This window comes from Neovison vison, chromosome 1 (assembly GCF_020171115.1).
Source record: "Neovison vison isolate M4711 chromosome 1, ASM_NN_V1, whole genome shotgun sequence".
Lineage (NCBI taxonomy): Eukaryota > Metazoa > Chordata > Mammalia > Carnivora > Mustelidae > Neogale > Neogale vison.
In genome coordinates this window covers 3,509,566-3,523,580 of record NC_058091.1, presented here as the reverse complement: position 1 = coordinate 3,523,580, position 14,015 = coordinate 3,509,566, and the positions used below count along the sequence as shown (strand labels likewise).

At 42.5% G+C, this 14,015-nt stretch overlaps 1 protein-coding gene across 3 annotated transcripts in view; it reads right to left on the bottom strand.

The window, feature by feature from the left end:
* Positions 1-14,015, bottom strand: part of PDE10A (phosphodiesterase 10A) — a 334,248-nt gene that overhangs the window by 5,930 nt on the left and 314,303 nt on the right. For all 3 annotated transcript variants that reach the window (XM_044242510.1, XM_044242500.1, XM_044242519.1), the window contains exon 19: positions 2,510-2,621. In XM_044242510.1, coding sequence (XP_044098445.1) covers positions 2,510-2,621 — 112 coding nt within the window. The remainder of the gene's footprint in view (positions 1-2,509; positions 2,622-14,015) is intronic.

Below are 14,015 nucleotides of genomic sequence, written 5' to 3'. Positions count from 1 at the left end.
ATGAATGTTCGTGTGTGCTGAACGGGATAAGGCGAGGCTTTAGAGAGAAATACTATATATCGAGAATGGTCTGCTAACACGTGTTAGTGAAGATACAGTGTAATTGGCTACACATCCGCATACAGATTATACTCGCAGATGTTTATTGAAGATTTTCTATCTTCAATAGAAAGGCTCTGGCATAGGTAATAAGCAAATATTTCATTTAATCTTCATGAAATACTAGGAGCTATATATATATTATTATCCACATTGTACAGATTTTAAATTATCTTCCTCTTTTTAGTAATTTGTTAAAGATGGCGAAAATCTTCTTTCTCAACATACCTCAACTTTTACCTTCCTACCCTCTATTCCCTCACATTTATTCATTATTCAGTTGTTTTAATTATTTCACAATCATGCTTATTTTTAGAAATCAGAGGTACAGAACTAAAAACATCCTAGATTTGCTAAGGTAGGTCCAATATAAATGATGAGGACCCCCGTGAAGGCTTCTATTGCAGGACGGAGGCCAAGCGCAGAGGGCAAGGACCCCCACGGAGGGTTCTACTGCGGGACGGAGGCACCTGAGTACAGCTTCTGCTCCAATGTTACCACTTTAAATACTAACTCAGTGGTTCTAAAACTTCTTTTCCTTTTCTAAGTGAGTGAAATTACACAGGCCCCTGCTCAAGGCTATCAGAAGCCCCATAAGTAAAAAGACTGAATAAATAAAGATTGGACTATGTACAGTTCCCACAAATAAGATCGCAGCTACCGAGGAGAGCAGTGCAGGGCTGCAGAGTATGCGTCCCAGGGAGATCCGGCCCAGTGTGGGGCTGGCAGAGGAAGCTGCAGAGGGCAGGGCGGGGCTTGGGGGGTCGCGAAGCTGACCTAGATGGCTGTGAGAGGGACTTGACTCAGGGAATCCAGAGGGGCTGAGACGCAGAATAGCCTGGTGAGGCTGTGGGTTTTGGAGGTCACGTTCGTGATTTTGGTCTTTATCACAACAGCATGGAGGGACAGACTGGGAACAGACTTAGCGCCATCCCTGGCCTGCAGACGTGACAATGAAGGCACACAGAAGAGTCACAAAGCTGGTCTGAGGTTTGATCCCAACTGCTACACAGGACGCCCATCTCCAGCACCAGGACATCAAAGAGCGCACTCTGTGTGACTGTTAGTCTACCTCTAAAAGAAAAGGCAGGGAGAGGGGGTAGGCGGTGGGGACAGGGATGGGACACGGCGGACATCTGGGAGGTGAGCCGGCAAGATGCAGTGGTCACGATCTCTGCTTCCTCCCGTGGACTACGAGGTCCCTGAAGACGGCGCCATGAGCACTTTGGGAGCTTAATCAAATCTTTGTGCACTGTTTAATCAATGCAGAATAGAGAGGGGAAAATCTACATATGTCACATTTTGATTCATATTTTAGAATACAAATACAGCTGTGAAAGTATGAATTATATCAGTTAAATTATTTGCAAAACAATATGCTAACTTCAGACCAGTTCTCCATATGTGATATTTACAGAATGTGTTGCAGGTTACTACTTTTAGACACATATGTGAATTAAGTTAAAGGGTAATAAAGTCAGGGATTATAGTTCAGACACGTATCTTTAAAACAACCTTCTTAACTGAGTCTGACAGTAACTAGATTCAGGGATACACATATAGAATAATAAAAATCATGCAGGAGTTTGGGCACACACTGTGTATGCATTCTGGAGAAATCACTCTCCAGGTCTGTGGTCCTCACCCAACAGACAGTTTTTGGGTTTGCCATCGTGAAAAAATTTAACATTATAAATCGTTTGTACTGAACTATGAACTGAATGATTAGCTGTTTTTTTACTTTTTACATCCATTCTTTTATATGGGCGAGGCTGAATGGTTTGAGTCAGCAATGACCAAACGGTTCACCCTCCAAATTTACTTCTTCAGGAGGAGGTACACAATCATTTTAATTCATTTGTTTCTCTAAAGTCATCTTTGAATATGCAGGGGGCTAGGTATTTGTGGGTTCATGTGAACAAGAGAATGTTGTGCTCCTTCCTGGACAATTCAGAAAGCAAATTGAGAAATATAGCACACATTTCTGATCATTGAGATAATTCAGTCAAGAAGAAGTCCTAATGAAAGTCAAGTCCCACGGTTGCCTCACGTCAGGACTATCACGAGTTAGAAGCCCACATGGTCTGTGGTACTCCTGATGGTTTGTCTGGAATATTGACAGAATCGCATACGTCTATGGTACAAGGTGATTATGTCCCCAGTTTCCAACTGCAGACACATACAGCCTGTGATACGGAGGGACCCACGGTATCATGGCTGGGTGTCTGTTTAAATGTCCCTACATCTGTGTGGAAATGCTAATACCTCTGTTGCATGTGGACGGGCAGGAGTTTTCTGAAGTAAGTAGCAACCTGAGCTACTAAGACATTGTTACAAATGTACCCATATATTTACTTTTTCATCAGACTTTTTCTCACTTTTAACATTCATATAAAAATTAAAAACATACCTCAGCCCAGAACTCTGCATATATATCATTTGCTGTCAATTTTGTAACCGGCCATAGTTTTGTTACAGAGCAAAGATCACAGGCAGTCATCATCAGACCAATGACACGATCTCTGGAACACAAGGACACAAAACAGGTCAGCCTGTCCTTTGCACGCTTGCAACAAGGCTAGAAACACTCGTGCATTTTCAAGAAGAAGGGTTCAGTAGTCATTACTCGGCAGGGAAGCAAGTGGAAGGGAAGAGCAGCGCTGTCACCTGGAAGGACACGGGTCCCTCTGTCACCGCCCCGTGAGGGGTTACCATCTGCCCCTGCTGCCTCAGGCTTACTGCTGTAATCAAGACAGTGTGGGCACAGCCCTGGGCCCACCTCTGTCCTTGTGGAGTTCTGCAAGTGTACAGGGTGAAGAAACCTTGGAGAAAAAAAATCTACCTCAAGTGTTGATATAAGAAAAATGTGAGGTGCGGAGAATAGGGTGGCCGCCCCACAGCTCCGGCAGCGCCAGGCAAGGCCAGAGAAGGGGCAGGTCCTCTGCTCTCCGTCCTCCAAGTTCAGAGACCGGCTGTGACCGGAGCGGCCTCCCCACACTGTGCAAACTGCAACCTCCAAATGGAATGAGATCTCTTTTTCTGTTGCTTTGCATTCACATTTTGACTTATTTTTTTCCCTAAATGTGGTTTGGTTTCATCTTTCCTCTTGAATTAAAAGAAAAAATTGCTTGAAGACTTCAAATGGACACAGCCCTATCATTTTCACAGATTTGGTCTAGGGACATGTGGTTGCCCTAAATATAATCTATGCTTGATGGTGGCACGAACTGCTGATTAGTAAGGAATTTTAACATACAAACTTTAACTTTGATGAAGCAAATTACATAATTTAAAAGGCAAATCATCAAGAAAGGTACAAAACTGTAACGAATGAGAAGTGACCATTTCCAGCTCACATGCACATTTTAACGAGTCCCAGGGATCTGCCGCTGCAGAAGCTGTCTTACCTCTCGTAGCCCCACAGATGGTCCCCGTCCGGGGCACAGCCCTGCCTGGGTCCTGAGCCCGTCCCCAGCAGGGCAGACGGCATATTCAGGGCGCCGTCTGTTGATGTGGTGGCACTCCTGCCCACAGACTCCTGGGCATCTGGAAGACCCTCCCTGGTCTGTTACCCGTGACTTGGAAGCTGCCAATCACTCGCAAGGTTCCTTTATTTCCCATCAGCCCACTTCCTTTAGGCCATTTTCCTAGTTAAGGATCACTTCTGCACCCTCACTTTTCTTAAGAACACTTCTCTCTATTAGGGCAGACTAAGCAGCGGATGAGAATTCCGTGCACCCTTCCTGTGACACCCAAACAGACGCCATGTGAAGTTCCAAATCCCTTAACGTGATCAGGAAACTCCTATTTTCTTGATGAGGGAGTTTCCTAAGCACTTTGTGGTTTAAAGGATGAATACTTCTGGATTTGGGCTTCTAAAAGAATGAGTTTGTTACGTGTTTATTCAACAGAACATAAACATGAAACTATGACTGTTCCATAATATTGAGATCATTCAATCTCTAATCTATATTCACAAATGTATCTCAGCATTTACTTCTGCTGGCTAAGCATTCTAATAAGCCCTACCTCAAAAAAGACTTCTTATCTTGTAAGTCCACAAAACAAGAAATGTTAACAGAACTGGGCACTGTAGGACACAAGGAACCAATTTTCTCCCTGGACGGGATTTCCCAGGTAGTGTGCTTACTATTAGGGTTGAGAAGACCACGACCCACTTGTCCTTCATATTCACTGTCACGATTATGTAGACAAAACAATTCAACAGTAATGATTTTACTGGTAACCGAAAAAGAAAGAATAAACAGGTAAGAAAGTTTTATTAAATGCCTTCATAAGTTACTTATCTTTTAGTCTCAATGACAAATCAGTTAGATGGTCATGGTTGTCTGGAAATATTAATATAAATTGGAATCATTTTATTTCTTCCTGTGAATGGACTGTAGATCTAACTGGGACAGACATTTAATTCACCATGTGTTCTAAGAAACAGCCATGAAGGGGACAGAGTCTTTGCTCACTACTCCAAGTACGGTCTTGTATAACCCAGTTAGCAAAAATTACCAAAAGCCCAAGGCAATGCCTATGTTATACTTTCAGGGAGTCTGACTACATTCATTCATTCCCAGATTTTTTGAATGCCTCTACGTTATCAGGCACAGTTCTAGTAATGAATCAAGCAGCCCTGCTCTTATAGAACGAACATTCTAACAAGGAGAATACGCAGAAAATAAGGGAAAACATTTCTTGGAACAAGCTTGTAAAAATTATTGTAAAAGAGGCAGAACCACGCAGATCTGTGAGAGTCCCAGTAGAGCTGAGTAGGCATGAAGTCCTGCTGTGTCCACGAGGAGCTCGTGAGCCTGAGGAACAACAAGCCGGTCTGGCTGCCATGGCGGGCCGAGGCACAGCACGACGCTGCCTGGTCTGGAGGCAAGGCAGGAGTCTGCGATTCCAAGTCAGACGGTCACACAGCGGAGGCTGTGAGCAGAGGACGGACGTGCTCCACACTGCAGAGAGATCTTGGTGGAGAATCGCTCGTACAATTGCAGGGGCGAGGGAGGATGGGGAGCGCTCACTCAGACCACCACCGTGGTGCAATGAGACAGGACAGCAGCACTATTTGGACGGAGGCAGTGGTGACAGGGACAGGAGGAAGGCTCTGGGGGTCCGGTAAAGCCAAGGGGAAGCACAGTCACATCGGCAGCAGTCCTGGTGACGGAGCCCCCCTTCCCCGCCACCGTTTCCTTCTCCTCCACCCCATGCATCAGCCCAGACCAGTGCAGACACTCTCACCTCTCACCAGGGCTGTCCTATCTTAAAATTCTCCCACAGCCGAAGATCACAGAATCACAGAACTTTACTGAAGGAGAGGACGCCACCCAGCTCGCCAGATTTCGGGTGGATTACTCTCCCATTACGCTCCCCACCCCAGTCTGCTCCCCAACACTCTACAAAGTTCATCAGCCACGGATACGATGTCCTACCGGAAGAAAAAGCAGAAATATGCAGCTGGACCAGACGAAACAAAACTTTATAAAAGATTTCAGATGGAGATATGACGATTACATATTATATATTTACATAGATATGTACATAAAAATGAGTTCTCGTATGATTATTATCACAATTCCTCATTTGTGTCAGTATTTGGAATTCAAAGAGACTGAAGGACTGGCTGATTTCCACAGTGAGTTTGAAACAGAAGGACTGGGACGCCTGGGTGGCGCAGTTGGTTGGACGACTGCCTCCGGCTCAGGGCGTGATCCTGGAGTCCCGGGATCGAGTCCCACATCAGGCTCCCAGCTCCATGGGGAGTCTGCTTCTCCCTCTGACCTTCTCCTCGCTCATGCTCTCTCTCACTGTCTCTCTCTCTCAAATAAATAAAATAAAATCTTAAAAAAAAAAAAAAAGATACTTTAAAAAAAAAAAAAAAAAAGAAACAGAAGGACTTCTCTACCCTTGCTGTTCCCTAGGCTCTGACCTCATTCTGGCCTCCGCAATAACGTGGCCCAGATTTAAAACACAGTCTCACATTACCTACTTCAATCCAAAGTTATCAGCCAGGTTCCTCACGTGAGAGAGACGGCTTCCCCGGGGAAGGGAAGATTGGCTGAGGGGCCGAAGGGAGGCCCAGGATGGGGAGGCACCGAGGGCCAGGGGCAGCATACAGGCCCTGCCCTGGGCCCGAAAGGGCAATGATACAGAGCTCTCCCCAGAAGCACTATGAAGCCAGGGCCCCACAGGGCAAAGCCAGCGGAGCAAATGCACGAAATCTTCTCTCTCCCACCCGCTCCTCTCCTGTCCCCGCCACCGCTCTCTGGATCCGGACAGAAGCTGGAGGGAGGGCCAGGGAGCTGGGTGACCCAGCCCCACAGGTCGAACTGGGAAACACGGTCAGTGGATGTGGGGGCCCAACGGAGCCTACTCAGAGGACAGGAGGGCCCAAAGGGGAGAGCCGGAGGCTGTCAGTCACACTGAAAAATATGTTTGAAACTCAAACAACTCAAATATCAAATGACACCCCTTTATTCATGCGTCAATAGAAAAATGGTTTTGAGGTCAAACTTTTTACTAATCTAAGAAAACCTGCTCCGTTAGTGTTTGGGGACCCAGGCTAAAGTGTTTGGATAGTCCAGCATAAAAAAAAAAAAAAAAAAAAAAAACCTGTCCTGGAAAATAGAATAAAGAAAAAGAAAAGGAAGATAAATCCAGGCCTGCTCATCTAGAATGCTCATCCACAAAGAGGTAATCAAAGACCAGGTTTCCCTTACGAGGTGGTCTTTACTACAACGCAGCAGAGGTTGGGTAAAGTGGGGTCCAGTAGCTAAGTAAAGAGCAAGCTTTTGGGGTGTGTTTTAGCAAGTGTTTTGTTTAGAAACTACTATCTAGCCTTATTTTAACTCTTCTGTTTCATTTTAAAATCCCATCACACACAATATTGGAAAAGAGACTAGATTAAATCATTTTTCCCCTTAAGTTATCATTTTAATGATCTTGTTTTTAAATTCATCTTCAAGAAATTTTAAATCACAGTAATAAGTAACTTCAGTAAATCATGTTTATGATAACAACTTCTCTGATAACACGACTCATTCTGGCTATTTTTGAAACATAAAACCAGACTCAGGATGCTATGGATTCTCTGAAAATATTATTTGAACAGCTGCAGAGTCAAAACCATGGAAGAGATGTTTGACTCCTACTGTATCTAGTGACACAAATAACACAAGTAACTTTTCGATAGAAGTGTAAGCATGGTGTAGCCGTGAGCTCACTGAAGCCAACTTTAATCCAAGTTCTCAATTCTTAATTTTATAGACTCCTATGTTGCTTCTTCACAAAATATCATCAGGAGAAAAATGACTACATGTCAAGGGGAAATCACTCTTGAGCAAATGTGTGTCATGGAGGGATTTGCTGTTAAAAATCTTTGAGAGCCCTTACCTGGCAACATGCACTACTCTAACTTTAAATCAGGTGAGGACATTAGCAATTTCACACGAGAACTTAGTTTCCCTACATTTTAGGTTCTTCAGATGAAACACAACACACACCTAGGAGAATGAGGTCCGCATGCATTTACTATGGCAGAGGTAGACAGAGATGCTTAATTTAAATAAAGGATGTACTTCTCTAGACAACATGTAACTTCACTAGTGGCCAAAGTCTGCCATTGATTTCCTCAGATGAATATCATCTTTTCATGTTTTAGTATTAATTCTAGGTATAAAGAGAGAAGCCACTGTCTCTCATTTATCAACTATCCAGTGGACTAATTATAAGTGATATCTATAAAAATTATCACGGAATATTATAATATATTTAAGTACAGACATTTCAGCAGCATCAGATAAATGGATGGATTAAAAAGACTCTCTTTTATAAGAGAGTCTCTAAAAGGGAACAGGAAATCATCATCAAAAAAGATACTATATTGATAAGCAAAGGTAAACAGTAAAATAACAGAAATAATAAAATTTTTAAAAATATATATTTCCAGTTTATAGACTACTCATTAACTAATAGAGAAAAAAATAGCTTGTGAAGCATCTGTTTTAAACAGTTTGCAAAGAGCCCGTTGCTACTGTGAATATGGACCGGCTAGCCCCTTGGACAACATCAGAGCTAACGGCCAGCACAATCAGGGAAGACAGTAGTGACTCCTGCTTCTTTTGGGCAGGAATTACTCGAGCAAGAAAATTAGGAGTGAGATAAAAAAGCTAGCAACATTCGGAGTTGATACCCATCCCTTCTGTCCAGTGCCCAGAGGAGCTATAGTCGACCACTGAGGTGAAATGTGTCTGCCACCTGCAGGCCTCCTGGAGGAACAGCTGTCCTGATCCAGGCGATGGCCTGAGTGTCAGGAGCGAGCGCACAGCAGTGACAAGATGGCTGGTGGAATACACACCTAGTCCTAGGGAAGTGATGTCCGTGTTAACGCGAGCACAAGAAGGGGCTCTAGAAGACGGAAAAAAGGGTGTGCAATAACAGCCATGAGGGCAGTTCTGAACCTGCAGGAAAGTCACTGCAACCGCACGCTATGCCTGCCATCTTGAAGACAGCACGGATGTGCAATGCCTTTCATACATCAATACAGAATCCCCACAAGGAGATCTCAGGAAGGCCACCAAACCCACACTAATGTGGGACTACTTCGTGCACTGATAATTCTAAGCTCAGTGAAAAGCCTACTCATCAACCACGTATTCTGTGGGCTGCCTCTATGAGCTCATCAACTCCTAATCCCCTCAGAAAGGAGATCTGATCTCATCTGGTGAATTAAAAACCATTCTATTTATTTTTTTAATGATTTCATCTAAAGACTTACTGATAGAATTGACATACTCTATCTCACTTAAGGACAAAACACTTGAAAAAAGATGTTTCATATTTACTACAGAGCCGTATTTCTGGATTTCTCATACTTTAATTTAGGTGTAATTTATATAGAATGAAATACATATGTTTGAAGGATAAACTTTGAGGAGGATGACAATATATAGTCTCAACACCACATCGATGAAGACAAGGAACGTCTTCATCACCCAGAAACCCCTTCTGCCCTTTTCCCATTCAGTGCCCTTCACCCGATGCCCACAACCGTCAGTCTATCACAACCACCAGCACCACTAATTTGTTTGGCTTATTCTGTGCATCATAAGAATGTCTTCAGGGACGCCTTGGTGGCTCAGTGGGTTGAGCCTCTGCCTTTGGCTCAGGGTCCTGGGATGGAGCCCTGCATCGGGCTCTGCTCAGCGGGGAGCCTGCTTCCCTTCCTCTCTCTGCCTGCCTCTCTGCCTACTTGTGATCTCTCTGTCAAGTAAATAAATAAAATCTTAAAAAAAAAGAAGAAAGTCTTCATATGGTATACACTATTTGACTCAACGAAATGTCTATGTGACTCATTCATGTTGTTGCATGAGTCAGCAGTTCCTAATTTTGGAAATTGCTGACTAGAACAGTCTCCCACTGTAGAAATACCAGAAACTCTCTATCCATGCACCTGCTGTTGGACACCTGGGGGGCATCCAGTTTAGGTATGTTACGGATAGGGCTGCGGTTAACATTTCTGTCCGAGTCTTTGTGTGAACAATATGTTTTATTTCTCTTGAGTAACCGGAGAACAGAGTCACAAAGCAAGCAGATAGTTAGCTAGTTAAGAAACTCCAAAGTTCTTTCCAAACCAGTTGTACATTTTATCCTGCTAATATTTTAGTAGCTTTACACCCTTCCCATCACATGGGTATTGATGGCCTTTTTAATTTTGGCCATCCTACTGAACATGTAGTGGTATATGATGGTTTTAATTCAATTTTCCTTACATCTAAGTATATTCAGCAAAACTTCATGTTCTTATTGGCCTTGGGATCTGAAAAAAATCTTTCACTCTAGGGCAACCACTAAAAAAAAGGTAAAAAGAAAAAGGAATATAGATGATATATTAAGAAGGGGGAAAAATGGAATCACATAAAATAACCAATTAAAGCTACAAAAGGTGGGAAAAGAGTGGAAGGCAAAAACAGGAACAAAGAACAAACGTGAATAGGAAAGAGTAACAAGCATGGCAGATACGAATGCAGCCATGTCTACACTCACTCCAGATGTCGGTGGTCTAAGTAAGCCAAATTAGAAGAGGTCATTAGAATGGACTCAAGAACCAGACCCAACCTGACTCTAATGTTGTCTTCCCAGTTTCAATATAAAGACACACAGAGATTAGAAGTCAATGAACGAAGGTACCAGACTGAATTACTCACAAGCAAATGAGAACAGCTATGTTGATTTCAGACAGATAAGGCTTCAAAGCGAAGTTATCAGCAGTAAAGTGGACCATTTCATCATAACGAAGGGGACAGTTCTCCAAGATGTAACAATCCTTAACTCGTCTGTGTCTAACAGTAGAACATCCAAATCTGTGAGGCAGAAACTGACAGAACTGCCAAGGAGAAACAGGTAAATCTACTATTCTAGCTGGAGATGTTAACACCCTTCTATCAGAAACGGTGCAGATCCAGACAGCAGAAAATCAGTGAGGACATGTTTGAATTCAGCAAGTCCATCAAACTATTGTATATAATTGACATCTGTAGACTACTTTAACAACTGTCGAAAACACAGTCTTTTTGAGAACACACAGAACATTCACCAAGACAGAACAGGTTCCAGGCCACAAAATACACCTTAACAAATTTAAAAGAGTAGAAATCATACAGTGAGTGCTTTTTAGACAACAATGGAGTTAACTAGATAGCAATAGTAGAAAAATAGCTGGGAAATCCCCCCAAATACCCAAGATTAAACAAAGAAAACACTTCCAAATAACACACAGGTCATAGAAGAAATCAAGAAAAATTTAAAAATATTTATAACTAAATGAAAATGAAAACACAGCACAACTTGAGGGATGCAGGGAAAGTAGTATTTAGAGGGAAATTTATTAATGCTAAACATACACAATAGAAAAGAACAAAGATATAAAATTTTTAAAAAATCTAAGCTTCTGTTTCAGGAAACTAGAAAAAGAAGAGCAAATTAAATCCAAATGAAGCAGAAGAAAAGAAATGATAAGAATTACAGCAGAAATCAGTGCACTTGCAAACAGGAAATTGATAGAGGAAAAAACAACCAAATCAAAAGATGGTTCTCTGAAAATATCAATAAAAACAATAAGCCTCTCTAGGCAGTCTAACTAAGAAAAAAGAGGATGCAAATAGCTCATATCAGAAATGAGAGAGAATGTCACTACAGATCCCAAAGGCATTAAAGGGATAAGGAAGGAATAACCTGGATGAAATGGACCAATTGCTTGAATGATACAATCTGCTGAAACAAATAAAAAGAAACAGATAATCCAAATTGGCCTATACTATTAGAGAAGTTGAACTGATAATTAACAATCTTTCAAAACAGAAAGTAGCAGGCCTGGATGGGTTCAGAAGGTGAATCCTACCAAACATTTAAGGAAGTTATACCAATTCTCTATAATATCTTTTAGCGCACAGAAGCAGAGGAAACACTTCCTAACTTATCCCATAAGGCCAGCATCACCCTGATACCAGAACTATGCAAAAACATTACAAGAAAACTATGGACTCAAACTTCTCACAGCCTAAATGCAAAAATCTTCAACAAAATATTAGTAAATCAAAGATAACACTGTATAAAAAGAATTATACATGTCTAATTATGATTGATCCCAGGTATGTAAGTCAAGTTTAGCACTGAAAAAATTCAATTAGTGTAACCCATCATATTAAGAGACTAAAAAGAAAAAACTCACAATATCCTGTCAGTAGATGCAGTAAAAGCATTTGACAAAATCCAAAAGCCATGCATGATAAAAGCTTTCAGTGAACTAGGCATAGGGGGAACCTCCTCAACTTGATAAATATCTATTAAAAAACCTATAGCTAATATTATACTTAATGGTAGGAAACTCAAGACTTTCCCACTAAGATCAGGAACAAGGCAAGAATGTTTCCTTTCACCACTCCTTTTCAACACTGTACTGGAAGCCCGTGCGAATGCAATAAGACAAGAAAAAGAAAGAAATGGCATACTGATTAGAAAAGAATTAGAACTCTTCACACATGGCATGACTATCAATGCAGACAGTTTGATAGAATCAATAACAATGTTTCTGGAACTAATAAATTATCACAGTAAGGTCATGGGATACAAGGGCAGTCATTTCCTATGCACCAGTGGTGAACAAGTGAGGCTTGAAATAAGAGCATCTGGGTGGCTCAGTTGTTTAAGTGTCTGCCTTCAGCTCAGGTCATGATCCCAGGGTTGTGGGATTGAGTTCCACATCGGGCTCCCTGCTTCTCCTTCTCCCTCTGCCCCTCCCCCTGCTTGCACTTTCCCTCTCTTTCTCTGTCAAAGAAACAAATAAATTCTTAAAGAAAAAAAAGAAATTTGAAATAAAAAACAAATTACTATTTACATTGAGAATCCCCTCTCCCCAGAATTAAATACGTGTTTATAGGGAGCGGCGAAAGACCCAGCATAGCTGACACAATATTGAAGAAGAATGAGGTTGGAGGACTGATGCTACCTAACTTCAAGATTTACCATAAAGCTATAGTAATCAAGATAGTGAGGCAGGTGGAGAAAGAGTAGACAAACAAACCAGTGTAAGAGAACAGAGCCCAAGATAGACCCACATAAATATAGGCAAATCACCTAGGACAGAGGCAAAAGCAATACAATGGAACAAAGACAGTCTTTTCAACAAAGGGTGCTAGAACAACTGGACATCCACATGCAAAACAAACAAACCAAAAACCAAAAAAACCCGACTCTATATACAGACCTTAAACTCTTCCCCCCAAATCGACTCAAAATGGATCCTGGACCTAAAGCAAAATAGAAAACTTATAATACTCTTGCACAGGGATACCCAAGAATAATTATCTTGAAGCTCTCCTCTACTGCTGGCATCACACTTTACAAACACTTGGTACTCAGTAAGTGTTAGCACACAGATGGAAAGGCCGATATGCCTGGAGGTACTGAATGCCTGGCCTCTGAGCACTGGGTGATGGGGAGCTCTCCCGGCTTCTGACTCTTGCGTGTGCTGCATGAGCCCCTGGGCCCTCCTCAACCCCCCATGATGCATCAACTGACTCCTGTCCTCTATGGTAGAGCTTGTTTTTCTTCTAGCTGAACCCTCCCCTCACTTCTCGGGGACTTCCTGAATGCCATCTGTCCAAGTCTTTCTGCTGCAAAAAGTGCTCCAGCCTGGAAACACTGGGAGTGGAAAACGATTCAGTTCTAGGCCACATCTACAGATTCTCACCTTCCCAATAGCCCCCTGGTCTCTTCTTACCAGGACACAGTGAGTCTCATTCTCAGAATCCCTTTGAGTCTGGCTAGCTGAAGGTCCCTGCTCTTCTCATTGGCACAGGCCAGCTCTGATGATGTCCTCACTGAAAAGGCAGACAACCGTGGGATTTCAAGGGCTCCAAGGAATGGAACAGTAGGATGATGGCTTTTTCTGGTGAAGTTCAAAGCCTCCTACATTGCATCTAAGCCCATGTGCCCACATGTGCCCAGCTTGAGTCAGGACACTGAGATAACCCTGTCCCACTGGCTTAGGTATTAGTTCACAGCAGCTGTGATTACAAACAGGATAGAAATCATGCAGAGTTTCTGATTTTATGTAATGCTATTGTGAAAATGAGCTTAACTGCTTTCCAGGATGGTTGTTATGACTCTCTTAACTTCCTTTCTCCATGATACCTTGCATGAGTCATGGGTGGAGAATCCACTGTACTGAGAAGCTGAAAGGTAAGAGTTCCAGGATTTCTCTTCCCAGCAGTGAACCCCTAGACCTCCCTGCAGGACTGTTATCCCTGATGGTTAGAACATCAGGAAACCATGACCTGGAAGATGTCTCCTTACATAATCACTCCTCATCCAAGAGGGAAGACAGGTGTCTGTGCAAATTT